General features: G+C 37.5%; 2 protein-coding genes across 2 annotated transcripts; both read left to right on the forward strand.

Moving 5' to 3' along the window:
* The first annotated feature begins 873 nt into the window (after positions 1–873).
* LOC119188591 lies at positions 874–2,907 on the forward strand. The gene is made up of 2 exons (XM_037436309.1): positions 874–1,206; positions 2,173–2,907. The coding sequence occupies exons 1-2, from the start codon at positions 874–876 to the stop codon at positions 2,617–2,619; spliced, it is 780 nt and encodes a 259-aa protein (XP_037292206.1). The 3' UTR covers positions 2,620–2,907.
* Positions 2,908–9,914: 7,007 nt separating this feature from the next.
* Positions 9,915–12,665, forward strand: LOC115447683. Its single transcript, XM_030174869.2, has 2 exons — positions 9,915–11,306; positions 12,011–12,665. Exons 1-2 carry the CDS (start codon positions 10,512–10,514, stop codon positions 12,455–12,457), a joined length of 1,242 nt encoding a protein of 413 aa, XP_030030729.2. The 5' UTR covers positions 9,915–10,511; the 3' UTR covers positions 12,458–12,665.
* Positions 12,666–14,292: the final 1,627 nt, after the last annotated feature.

Here is a 14,292-nt window from a genome sequence, read left to right on the forward strand (position 1 = left end):
ATAACCAGCCTGTTGTACCCAGACAAGAAAGGTCTAGAAGACCCACAAGAAGGCGTATGGAAAACTTTCAATTTTAATAACCACGCAATGGATCGCATTAATTGCTGTCTCAAGTATTACGAAATTGTTATGCACACATATCCGATACACACGGATATAGGCATAAAATACTACTTTACTTTAAATATTTCGGTAGACCGTTTTTACACGTCGGGCATGATTTGGAGAGTGTTCAACGATAAACTAATCTTAATATTATAATTATGTGCCTTAATAACACGTAAGTATGACAACGCTAAAAAAATCAAAATCATCATGTATTGTCGATAACCGCGACATTACTACATCTACAATAAATATATAAGTGTGACATCGGTATGCTCAAGTGACATTATAGTTAGGGTACTACGTTAACATGGGACTGCAATTCGAAGGTGCAACTGATAATATAAGTGAACCTCAGTTGGCTTATATACGTGGTGTCTTAGAGAAAAGAGGATATAAAGACACCAAAGTAACTATTCAAGCGGTTGGTAAAGATGGTGATAACTTCGTCGCTAGTGTTAAAAGAATTGTGGTTCGAAACGAAAATGGGGAATTCCGAATGATAGCGAAGATTGCGACGCAACATGAATTATTAAGAGCTAACATGGCATTAGAAAATATATTTAGAAATGAACATATTATGTATACTTCGGTTCTACCTAAATTTCACGAACTGGAAGAACAAGCTGACTTACCTAAAAAAGACAGGCTGAGGTTTCCAGAGTGCTATGGATCTTTAACGGCAGCACCACACGAAGTGATCCTTCTGGAAGATTTGCAAGTACCCGGTTTTATCATGATGGACAGATTCAAGACATTATCCGATGAATGCATCAGATCCGTGCTAAGGAACTTTGCCCTCCTGCACTCCTTTCCTACGCTCTGAAAAATAAGGAACTGGACGTTTTCAACGAATACAAAAGTGCCTTATTTGATGTATGGGCAAATGCGGCGAATAAAGTAGAAACAACATTCTTAAAGCCTATCGAAAATATATTATTAACGCTGGTAGGCGGAGACCAAAGGAAAAAGCTTATAAAAGATAGTATTGACCACGGGCTCAAGCTGGGCTTAAAATTGAAGAAACATGACGAAGACTCGAAACGTTCTGTCATTCAGCACGGCGACTCATGGACAAACAACATATTGTTTAGATTTGATGTAAGTGTTTTTTTTTATAAATATATATAAGTATATGTATAATTCAATTCGTAGATCCATATCCAAGGGACGATTTATCAGAAAAATAATAGTTATTCATTGGTCCGAAAGAAGATAATAATATCATTATCAACTAGCGGTGCACGTGATGTCATCTGCAGGGAAAACAGGCTAAGATAGATCTAAGTACCCCCCCCCCTTCGCTTCCTCCCCCTCCTCCTCCCCCGAGATTCACGCGATGGCTTGGATAAGATTCCTAACTTTTTTTTCTTTACATATACATACACAATTATACGCGCATTCTTAATGATTATAATTATATCACTCACTTTGTGATCCGATTAAAAGGAACATACATTGATTTGGATAGTTTATCGTGTATTTAATTATTTAATTTAAAAGAGATGCCAACATGTACATATCTAAACAAACTAAAGTATTGAACATCTTTGATCCTTTGGATTTTTTTTTATTAAATAGACACTATAGTAACTCCGAGGAAAATAGCTATAGTTCTTTTAGAAGATAATTAAATTAATACTACTAATAATATTTAAATTAATACTACTAAAAATCACCTATTAAATAAACTATTATCATTAAAATCTTAGAAAAATAAATATATGTAAATAGTACTAATTTTATTACCATTTATTTGAAAGCAGAGATTAGAGTTGGATTTTTGTACTTGGTCGAATTATACATTTATGTGATAAGTAGCACTTACTCAAAACTTGTTGAACATTATTGAGCCCCATTCGGATGACATAAGCCTTACATGCGCGTTTACAATGATTCGTATTTGTTCTCATTTTGATCAGAGTGTTCACATGCTAACGCGCGCAATTACACGTAGTTGTTACCGCGTGTTTCGCTAGCGCCTGTCTGATGCTTGTCATCTGAACAGGGTCTTGATTAACTGAAAATTAGTATAAAAGCGGTTATCAAAATTTATTATGTTTTCAGGGTGGTATACTGCAAGAATCCATATTGATAGACTACCAGATATCAAGAGTATCTGTACCAACATTTGATGTAATGTACACGATTTTCAACTGCACCGACCATAAAACTCGATTGGAACATTTCTACGATTGGATTGATTATTATCACTCAGAATTAGAGAAGGCCCTTGGTAATTATGGAATTAAAGCAAACTACATCTATTCCAGAGACCAACTATATGCCGACTTGAAGAGATATGCTAAAGTCTTATTTGCTGTGTCATTAATAGTAGCAAACAATCTGGTATTGAATCCTGAAGAAGCAGCCAAGTTCAAGGAATCAATAAAGAAATCAATGGAGGATAGTGAATATTCAGATTTCTCACCAAACGAAGAGGAGACCAATCTGCTAAAAAAGCGTAAAGTGGAGGAGCTTGTAGACAGTTTTGTGAAGTTTGGGTTATTGTAAAGTGAATAGAGAGTTGAGAAGGAGAGAGCCGTTTATTACAACCTTTTACAGTGAAACTTCTTCAGAATCGTTGTGATTTGAAACTAGATGAAACGAAAATGCGTCACGATATTAGAAAAAGGAACAGCGTTCAACCAGTTGCATGTTACATTTTGCATCCTTATATTCTTTTGTTATATTGTATTTAATAAATGTGTTTGCGCCTGCATAATACCAAATATAATAAACCTTATATTTATACTAATACTCCTGATACTCTTTATTTATCCCAGTCTCTCGTGGTCTATTTTTCAGAAATTTCACTTCTGCCTTTTGTGAATTATACACACACTTTTATTCCAATTGTAAATTCGATGGAAAGAATAAAATATTGTCGCGGTACACGTGGTATACACAGTGCAATTTTGACATTGCCTAAATAAATAATACCACATACTCCTCATCACCTTTACTAAAATTGTGCCAAAAATCGTCGATGAATAGCGAATATTTTCATCACACATCCCGGTGTTACTTTTTAATTTTTATTTATTTTATAGTTTAGTGCGCATATGGCGTTTGCGTGAATGTATTTTTTGAGTGAAAGTGTGATGGTGCAGCTGCGACGAATTCTCTAAGAGTAGTAAAGGCATAAGAGCTTGTAAAATTACTTTTTATTGATATTTATTTTGTTCGACTAACTTGTTATAAAACGTTACTCTAAAGGAGATGTATATATAGCATCATTTAGTAATGTAATGTTATAATGTCCTTGTACAAAAAGAAAAAAAACAAATTAGTTAAAACACATTCAATGTCCAGGCCGCGCCAACTACTTGGCAATCTTAACACAATCTGTGTTATGACAGAGAAAACACAGTACTAACCATCAGAGCCCGCCACATACTGAATGTACGGACGCCATATCAACATTACTATTACAAAGAGGAAAACTTTGTTGGTGTGTAGGGGCTAATTTTAAAAACTCTTTCACTAATAGTTAGCTAATTTACTCCTCGAGTGCTTTAGGTTACTTTTTTTTCGGGAATTTTATTCCGGAAAAACTTATCATGCAGGCGGAGCCGCGGTCAAAACCTAGTATTATGTAATACTTCAGAGTTAGGTATTAAGTGTGTAAAATTAGTGTCTTTAGAAGATAAAGTTGTGAGTTTAATCCCTAACTCAACCTACAGACCTGAAAACGTAATATTCAGATCTACAGACTTGTACTGACAGCGTAAGGTTTGTGTTGGGGATGTTTCGTATGTTGTTGTATATTTGATAGTGTATTATGGCTGTTAGGTAAAGAATTAAAGAAATAAAATACTATTTACGCGACTACGGTGAAGCTAGAAATGGTAATTATCATCAAACTTTATTGATTTGAGTTCAGCTTGCGCAGACCTACAGCCATTAGTGTTATTATATATACCACACTGACATTAGTATTAATATTCTCAGTTTTAGTATTGTTTATCGATATTATAATATATGTTAGGAATTGAAGCGATTTCGTTTAAAATAAAAAGAACTATCACTGACTACAGATATACTTTCACGAATATTACACACACCAACCGACAAATACGACTGCCAAAGACCAACTGCTTCGGTCTGTGAAACGCTCAGTGTTTTTGTAGCAAAAAGTATCACAAATACCTGTACAAAAATATTTTTATCCCAATACGCCCTCTCTTGACAGGAGACCGTCTTCGATCACGCATTTTTAACAAAATAGACAACACGTTCAAAACACCCTTCCGCGCTCGCCTCCTAGTGTCATTACCAGAGAAAAAGTGATGGTAACAAAACTCTTCAGCGACACAGCTGTCAAGCAGTCATTAAAGGCAATGCATTCAATTCTTAATATGGTGAGATGATTACCATTGAAAATCTGCAGAAATCTTATTCAAAGAGAACATGAAATTTAATTCAGGCAAAAGCCTATGACTCCCTAAAAAAGCGTGCACTCAAGCTTTCACGAGCAAAGACAAAACAAGAATATTGATCATCTTTACTTACTTGTAAGTCATGTAACTTCAGTTGTTTTAAGAAAGATCCAATGAACGGTGCATCCGGATGCGACGGGCTCGGCGTCACAGATAGGTGGTAGAAGAGACAATTAAAAACTCAGGGCTATTATGTGGTACGAGCTCTATGTATTTCTGTACCACTGCGTTACACACGGCACTGGTCGCTGGTGTTAATCAACACGAGTCACTGACCTGGGGACTCCGAATCAGGCGAACACGTGGTCGGAGTTAGCACACCCGACAATGGTGATGCGCAGTCAGGAGGCAGCTCTCTCGCACCGTCTGCTGCACGCGGCTGACTCCGGCGGCAGTTGGACGGGCTCGGCTCCCGCGACGCCGGTGATACGCAGTTAGACGGGGTCAGAAGGCAGCTCTCTCGTCCCGTCTGCTACGGCTCAGCACTCCCTGCAGTGAACCGCGTGCCGTGATACCTAGCGGGAACAACGATGTGCGAGACAACACGCAGTTAGTTAGTCGTGCTACGGCCAGATATGATTGCAAAAAGACTGCGAATGACATTGCACGCTTATTTATACAGGCGCCATTCGGGCGTACGTCACAACAATTGACAGTACAAAGCAATGGCGACTCTGATTGGTAGTTATAACTGCGAGAGCATAGATCCTTCACTTTATAACCACAGACTACTTAGAAAATAATTAGTAACGTTACACGGACATCAATCGTCCACAATACACTCATGTAGAATTTCTGATATAACTCACACCAGCCATTCGCGTTCATACAGGATATCATCGTGGTTCTCATAAATACATGAAGTTGGCAACGACCAACATGAAGTGTTGGCAACGACCAAGCTGAAGTGTTGGATCATCCAACATGACGTGTTGACATTAAACAACATGAAGTGTTCCAACGACCAACATGTCTAATGTTGCGAGTTTACATGAGTGGCAAGTATTGGCAACAACCAACATGTTTAACGTTTGCAGATAAACGACACATGATGGCAACAACTAACATGAATTACTTTTTTTTATTTTGCCCACTAAAGTGCATGAGTTGGCAGCGACCAAATTGGAAGTGCCTAATACATCATCTGGCATAAGCAAAGTGCACGTGTTGGTACCGACCAACATAAATGACATCCATAGTCATGGTTGAAGAATGAAGAGCAAGTCTCGGGGCACCACTCGCCCATCCAAGGTATCTTACACGCGCGATATTCACCGCCAAGCCAATGCTTACCAAGACAACACGCGGTATGAGTTCGTAGGTAGGTTCTGTAAGTATCATCCCTTCTCTGGACATTTAAGTAAATAATAATTCTTTTTTTGTAAAAAAACATGTACATATTCTCAAAAATAACTTTACGCTTATTAATACTAGGCAATATAAAAATAATTTAAGATTGTTTGTTTGAACACTGGTACCCAAGTTAAGATTAAACTTGTGTTACGGTAATCAGGATGTTCTCATGAGGCATTACCTGAGATAATTTACATGAGATGCATTGGAGGTCAATTATTTGAGAACTTAGTAGGAGCGTGTGAGTGGGCCTATGTTATGTGCTCATTGTAGTTTTAGTCTTTAGCCTAAAAACTTTTTTCTTATGTTAAAGTTTATTAACTAGAAATATATTACAGTACTGATGTGTTTTATTGTACAGACGACTCATTATAACATATAGCAAGATTTGGAGAGAGATCAAGGATAAAACTAATCTGAATATCACAATTAGGTATCTTAATAACACGTAAGTATGACAATGACAAAAAAAAAATCAAAATCATCATGTATTGTCGATAACCGCGACATTACTACATCTACAATAAATATATAAGTGTGACATCGGTATGCTCAAGTGACATTATAGCTAGGGTACTACGTTAACATGGGACTGCAATTCGAAGGTGCAACTGATAATATAAGTGAACCTCAGTTGGCTTATATACGTGATGTCTTAGAGAAAAGAGGATATAAAGACACCAAAGTAACTATTCAAGCGGTCGGTAAAGATGGTGATAACTTTATCGCTAGTGTTAAAAGAATTGTGGTTCGAAACGAAAATGGAGAATTCCGAATGATAGCGAAGTTTGCGACGCAACATGAATTATTAAGAGCTAACATGGGATTAGAAAGTTTATTTAGAAATGAACATATTATGTATACATCGGTTTTACCTAAATTTCACGAACTGGAAGAACAAGCTGACTTACCGAAAGAAGACAGGCTGAGGTTTCCAGTGTGTTATGGATCTTCAACGGCAGCACCGCACGAAGTGATCCTCCTGGAAGATTTGCAAGTACCAGGCTTTATCATGGTGGACAGATTCGAGACATTATCTGACGAATGCATCAGATCCGGGCTAAGGAAATTGGCTCTCCTGCACTCTCTTTCCTACGCTCTGAAAAATAAAGAACTGGACGTTTTCAACGAATACAAAAGTACCTTATTTAATATGTGGGCAAATGTAGCGAATAAACCAAATTTAACAACGTTCTCAAAACCTATCGAAAGTATATTATCTACGCTGGTAGACGGAGACCAAAGGAAAAGGCTTATAAAAGACAGTATTGTTCACGGGCTCAAGCTGGGCTTAAAATTGGAGAATCACGACAAAGACTCGAAATATTCCGCCATTCTGCACGGCGACTCGTGGACAAACAACATATTGTTTAGATTTGATGTAAGTGTTTTTTTTATTCAATGATTCAATTCATATCTTGAATTAAATAAATACTACCAACAATATTTTAGAAAATGGACTAGCTATTAAATATACTTTCATCAAAAATATCTAAGAAAATAGTGATTATAACATAAGAAAGAGTAATAAAACATTTCAAATTAGTGTTGCAGTATAATGTTGTTAATGTTGATATGCAGCAAGGAGCCGAACGAGGGCTTCCATTGTTGGCACAATATCAATATTGTACTTATTAAGTTGAAATAGTCACAGAGCAGATAATAGAGCACAGCTCACAACACTTACGGGCTGTTTTACAAGTTTCAGGTTAATTTTATTTGACAGTTATCTTATTAAACAGCCAATGTAGTTAGTACTAGCAGTAACTTTAATAACTTTATTAACATTTATTTGAGAGCACAGATTAATATGAGAATTTGGTACTTGGTCAGTTTACACATTCATGTGATAAGTAGCATTTACTCAAAAGTTGTGGAATATTATTAGAACCCGTTCGGATGACAAGCGTTTTATGCGTTTACAATATTCGTATTTTAGTATTCATTTCGTTTAAATAAAATGCTATCACTGACTACAATTACTTTACGAATATTAACGCGTGTTTCGACTAGCTGCAAAGACCAACTGCTTGGTCTGTGAAACGCTCAGCCTTTTTTAACAAAAGTATCACAAATATATTATAAAAAATATTTTTGTCAATACGCCCTCTCTTGACAGGAGACCGTCTTCGATCACGCATTTTTAACAAAATAGACAACACGTTCAAAACACGTACCGCCTCCTAGTGATTACCAGAGAACATGATGGTAACAAAACTCTTCAGCGACACAGCTGTCAAGCAGTCATTAAAGGCAATGCATTCAATTCTTAATATGGTGAGATGATTACCATTGAAAATCTGCAGAAATCTTATTCAAAGAGAACATGAAATTTAATTCAGGCAAAAGCCTATGACTCCCTAAAAAAGCGTGCACTCAAGCTTTCACGAGCAAAGACAAAACAAGAATATTGATCATCTTTACTTACTTGTAAGTCATGTAACTTCAGTTGTTTTAAGAAAGATCCAATGAACGGTGCATCCGGATGCGACGGGCTCGGCGTCTGAGATAGGTGGTAGAAGAGACAATTAAAAAACTCAGGGGCTATTATGTGGTACGAGCTCTATGTATTTCTGTACCACTGCGTTACACACGGCACTGGTCGCTGGTGTTAATCAACACGAGTCACTGACCTGGGGACTCCGAATCAGGCGAACACGTGGTCCGGAGTTAGCACACCGACAATGGTGATGCGCAGTCAGGAGGCAGCTCTCTCGCACCGTCTGCTGCACGCGGCTGACTCCGGCGGCAGTTGGACGGGCTCGGCTCCCGCGACGCCGGTGATACGCAGTTAGACGGGGTCAGAAGGCAGCTCTCTCGTCCCGTCTGCTACGGCTCAGCACTCCCTGCAGTGAACCGCGTGCCGTGATACCTAGCGGGAACAACGATGTGCGAGACAACACGCAGTTAGTTAGTCGTGCTACGGCCAGATATGATTGCAAAAAGACTGCGAATGACATTGCACGCTTATTTATACAGGCGCCATTCGGGCGTACGTCACAACAATTGACAGTACAAAGCAATGGCGACTCTGATTGGTAGTTATAACTGCGAGAGCATAGATCCTTCACTTTATAACAACAGACTACTTAGAAAATAATTAGTAACGTTACACGGACATCAATCGTCCACAATACACTCATGTAGAATTTCTGATATAACTCACACCAGCCATTCGCGTTCATACAGGATACCATCGTGGTTCTCATAAATACATGAAGTTGGCAACGACCAACATGAAGTGTTGGCAACGACCAAGCTGAAGTGTTGGATCATCCAACATGACGTATTGACATTAAACAACATGAAGTGTTCCAACGACCAACATGTCTAATGTTGCGAGTTTACATGAGTGGCAAGTATTGGCAACAACCAACATGTTTAACGTTTGCAGATAAACGACACATGATGGCAACAACTAACATGAATTACTTTTTTTTATTTTGCCCACTAAAGTGCATGAGTTGGCAGCGACCAAATTGGAAGTGCCTAATACATCATCTGGCATAAGCAAAGTGCACGTGTTGGTACCGACCAACATAAATGACATCCATAGTCATGGTTGAAGAATGAAGAGCAAGTCTCGGGGCACCACTCGCCCATCCAAGGTATCTTACACGCGCGATATTCACCGCCAAGCCAATGCTTACCAAGACAACACGCGGTATGAGTTCGTAGGTAGATTCTGTAAGTATCATCCCTACTCTGGACATTTATAATAATAATAATAATATCAGCCCTGTATTATATACTTGCCCACTGCTGAGCACGGGCCTCCTCTACTACTGAGAGGGATTAGGCCTTAGTCCACCACGTTGGCCTAGTGTGGATTGGTAGACTTCACACACCTTCGAAATTCCTATAGAGAACTTCTCAGATGTGCATGTTTCCTCACGATGTTTGCCTTCACCGTTAAAGCGAACGATAAATTCACAAAGAATACACACATGATTTTTTAGAAAAGTCAGAGGTGTGTGCCCTTGGGATTTGAACCTGCGGACATTCGTCTTGGCAGTCCGTCTGGACATTTAAGTAAATAATAATTCTTTTTTTGTAAAAAACATGTACATATTCTCAAAAATAACTTTACGCTAATTAATACTAGGCAATATAAAAATAATTTAAGATTGTTTGTTTGAACACTGGTACCCAAGTTAAGATTAAACTTGTGTTACGGTAATCAGGATGTTCTCATGAGGCATTACCTGAGATAATTTACATGAGATGCATTGGAGGTCAATTATTTGAGAACTTAGTAGGAGCGTGTGAGTGGGCCTATGTTATGTGCTCATTGTAGTTTTAGTCTTTAGCCTAAAAACTTTTTTCTTATGTTAAAGTTTATTAACTAGAAATATATTACAGTACTGATGTGTTTTATTGTACAGACGACTCATTATAACATATAGCATGATTTGGAGAGAGATCAAGGATAAAACTAATCTGAATATCAATTAGGTATCTTAATAACAAGTAAGTATGACAACGCTACAAAAAAAAAAAACAAAATCATCATGTATTGTCGATAACCGCGACATTACTACTTCTACAATAAATATATAAGAGTGACATCGCTATGCTCAAGTGACATTATAGCTAGGGTACTACGTTAACATGGGACTGCAATTCGAAGGTGCAACTGATAATATAAGTGAACCTCAGTTGGCTTATATACGTGATGTCTTAGAGAAAAGAGGATATAAAGACACCAAAGTAACTATTCAAGCGGTCGGTAAAGATGGTGATAACTTTATAGCTAGTGTTAAAAGAATTGTGGTTCGAAACGAAAATGGGGAATTCCGAATGATAGCGAAGTTTGCGACGCAACATGAATTATTAAGAGCTAATATGGGATTAGAAAGTTTATTTAGAAATGAACATATTATGTATACATCGGTTTTACCTAAATTTCACGAACTGGAAGAACAAGCTGACTTACCGAAAGAAGACAGGCTGAGGTTTCCAGTGTGTTATGGATCTTCAACGGCAGCACCACACGAAGTGATCCTCCTGGAAGATTTGCAAGTACCAGGCTTTATCATGATGGACAGATTCGAGACATTATCTGACGAATGCATCAAATCCGGGCTAAAGAAATTGGCTCTCCTGCACTCTCTTTCCTACGCTCTGAAAAATAAAGAACTGGACGTTTTCAACGAATACAAAAGTACCTTATTTAATATGTGGGCAGATGTAGCGAATAGACCAAATATAACAACGTTCTCAAAACCTATCGAAAATGTATTATCAACGCTGGTAGACGGAGACCAAAGGAAAAGGCTTATAAAAGACAGTATTGTTCACGGGCTCAAGCTGGGCTTAAAATTGGAGAATCACGACAAAGACTCGAAATATTCCGCCATTCTGCACGGCGACTCGTGGACAAACAACATATTGTTTAGATTTGATGTAAGTGTTTTTTTTATTCTATGATTCAATTAATATCTTGAATTAAATAAATACTACCAACAATATTTCAGAAAATGAAATAGCTATTAAATATACTTTCATCAAAAATATCTAAGAAAAATAGTGATTATAACATAAGAAAGAGTAATAAAACATTTCAAATTAGTGTTGCAGTATAATGTTGTTAATGTTGATATGCAGCAAGGAGCCGAACGAGGGCTTCCATTGTTGGCACAATATCAATATTGTACTTATTAAGTTGAAATAGTCACAGAGCAGATAATAGAGCACAGCTCACAACACTTACGGGTTGGCTTACAAGTTTCAGGTTAATTTTATTTGACAGTTATCTTATTAAACAGCCAATGTGGTTAGTACTAACTTTTTTTTTATTACCATTTATTTGAGAGATTAGAGTCGGACTTTTGTACTTGGTCGGTTTACATATTCATGTGATAAGGAGCATTTACTCAAAAGTTGTGGAACATTATTAGAACCCGTTCGGATGACAAGCGCTACATGCGCGTTTACAACGATTCGTATTTTGTATTCATTTCGATCAGATCACATGCTAACGTGCGCAATTACGTGTAGTTGTTAACGCGTGTTTCGCTAGCGCACGTCTGACGCTTGTCATCTAAACGGAGCCTTGATTAACCGAAAATGAGCATAGTAGGTATTATAAAAAAATATTATATTTTCAGGGTGATACACTGCAAGAATCCATATTGATAGATTATCAGATATCAAGAGTATCTGTACCAATATATGATGTAATGTACATGATTTTCAACTGCACCGACCATAAAACTCGATTGGAACATTTCTACGACTGGATTGATTATTATCACTCAGAATTGGAGAAGGTTCTTAGTAATTATGGAATTAAAGCAAACTACATCTATTCTAGAGACCAACTATATGCCGACTTGAAGAGATATGCTAAATTCCTATTTGCTATATCATTATTAGGAGCAAACAATCTGGTATTGCGCCCTGAAGATGCAGCTAAGATGAAGGAATCAGTAAAGAAACCGATGGAGAATAGTGAATATTCAGATTTCTCATCAAATGATGTGGAAACCAATCTGCTAAAAAAGCTTAAAGTGGAGGAGCTTGTGGACAGCTATGTGAAGTTTGGTTTATTGTAATGTGAATAAAGAGTTGAGAAGAAGTCAGAATCGTTGTGATTAGAAACTAGATAAAACGAAAATGCGTCACGATATTTGAAAAGGGAAGAGCGTTCAACCAATTTCATGCTACATTGTGCATCCTTTTATTCTTTTGTGACTGTGTTTAATAAATGTGTTTATGCCTGCGTATTATAAAGCTAGTATAAAGCAAGGTTATTGTATTATTTATGTGATTTTTATTTTAATCTCACCAATAAATTCATTTTGCATGTATGTTTTAGTAGTACGTATAAATAATAAACCTTACATTCATCCTAATACTCCTGATACTCTGTATCCATCTCAATCTCTCGTAGGCTATTTTTCAGAAGTTTCACTTATGCTTCTTGGGGGTCGAATCCGACGTATAGGAAAATAGGGAATTTATTGACTCTTACCTACACAGCTACCATATCTGTTCTTCGCTTAGAACGCCCGTAATAGCAAAAAGACTGATATGCCGCAGTACGCAGAATTAGGTTCATAAATAAAAAAAGTAACCCAATATCAGCATTCAGCCATCGAATATTAACAACACACTAATTGTATTTAGTAGATGATTGATAAAAACGTTTCCGCCACACTTCCACAACGAATAAATGGGGAAATAAAAAAACACGTTATGACAATCTTCGTTATTAAGTACAACGGGAGAAGCATTTTATCATATCAGAATTAACATGTCATGTCTCAGGATGGCGAGCGCAGTGGAATACAAAACAATACTTCGTAATACAAGGTGTTGGATGGTGTTTCTACTGTTTATGGGTGGTCGTATCGCTTACCATGAGGCGAACGGCAAGCTCGTCTCGTCATTCATAACAACAAAAAATATATAAACGGTTATTTTAAATAACACCAACAACCTCGCAGGATTAAATAGCTAATATCATTCACAACAACGTTTGTTCTACGACTGTTGATAATTTGTTAGATTTTATGTTTGTTTCGTAACCGTGGTTTATAATCATAGAACTTATTTTTTATAATAATTCACGTGATGTTAGAATGTGTAAGAGTAAAAATTATTTAAATTCGCACACATTTGCTACCAACTAAATCGACCAATATCGCTGGCCAATGGGAGGCCACGCGCCAGCGCCATCCAGCGGATGGTGCAGTAACAAAAGTGCGGTGCATCGATGGCGCACGTACCCCAGTGCGCTTAATATAATATCAGCCCTGTATTATATACTTGCCCACTGCTGAGCACGGGCCTCCTCTACTACTGAGAGGGATTAGGCCTTAGTCCACCACGCAGGCCTAGTGCGGATTGGTAGACTTCACACACCTTCGAAATTCCTATAGAGAACTTCTCAGATGTGCAGGTTTTCTCACGATGTTTTACTTCACCGTTAAAGCGAACGATAAATTCACAAAGAATACACACATGATTTTTTTAGAAATGTCAGAGGTGTGTGCCCTTGGGATTTGAACCTGCGGACATTCGTCTCGGCAGTCCGTTCCACACCCAACTAGGCTTAGAGGCTATCGCCACGCTTAATAATTAGGTGATGTTATAACTGTGAAAGTTTACATATCCCAGGACCCAATCCTTATATTGTGTGTACTAACTTTGTGTAGTGTCCTAATAAATTATGCGTGCAACGGCATACCAAGGCGGGTTTCCTGACGTTGTGAGGCATTGGCAGTGGCAGATATGAGTACTTGCACGCATTTCCATCGTCACGCGAATATTCGTTTATGTCCCTATGAATCATCACGAAACAATAAAACGAATTAATCAAAATAAAAAGATAATTTAATTTACCAATTATTATTTTTTTAACTCTGCGTATCGCGAATATTAGGTA

The sequence above is a fragment of the Manduca sexta genome, chromosome 7, assembly GCF_014839805.1.
Source record: "Manduca sexta isolate Smith_Timp_Sample1 chromosome 7, JHU_Msex_v1.0, whole genome shotgun sequence".
NCBI lineage: Eukaryota > Metazoa > Arthropoda > Insecta > Lepidoptera > Sphingidae > Manduca > Manduca sexta.

Bases quoted from the DNA above. Each gene is read 5' to 3' on its own strand.
- LOC119188591 (XM_037436309.1), top strand. From the start codon at position 874: ATGCATCAGATCCGTGCTAAGGAACTTTGCCCTCCTGCACTCCTTTCC. The intron at 1,207-2,172 runs GTAAGTGTTTTT...TTATGTTTTCAG, and splicing joins ACATATTGTTTAGATTTGAT to GGTGGTATACTGCAAGAATC.
- LOC115447683 (XM_030174869.2), top strand. From the start codon at position 10,512: ATGGGACTGCAATTCGAAGGTGCAACTGATAATATAAGTGAACCTCAG. The intron at 11,307-12,010 runs GTAAGTGTTTTT...TTATATTTTCAG, and splicing joins ACATATTGTTTAGATTTGAT to GGTGATACACTGCAAGAATC.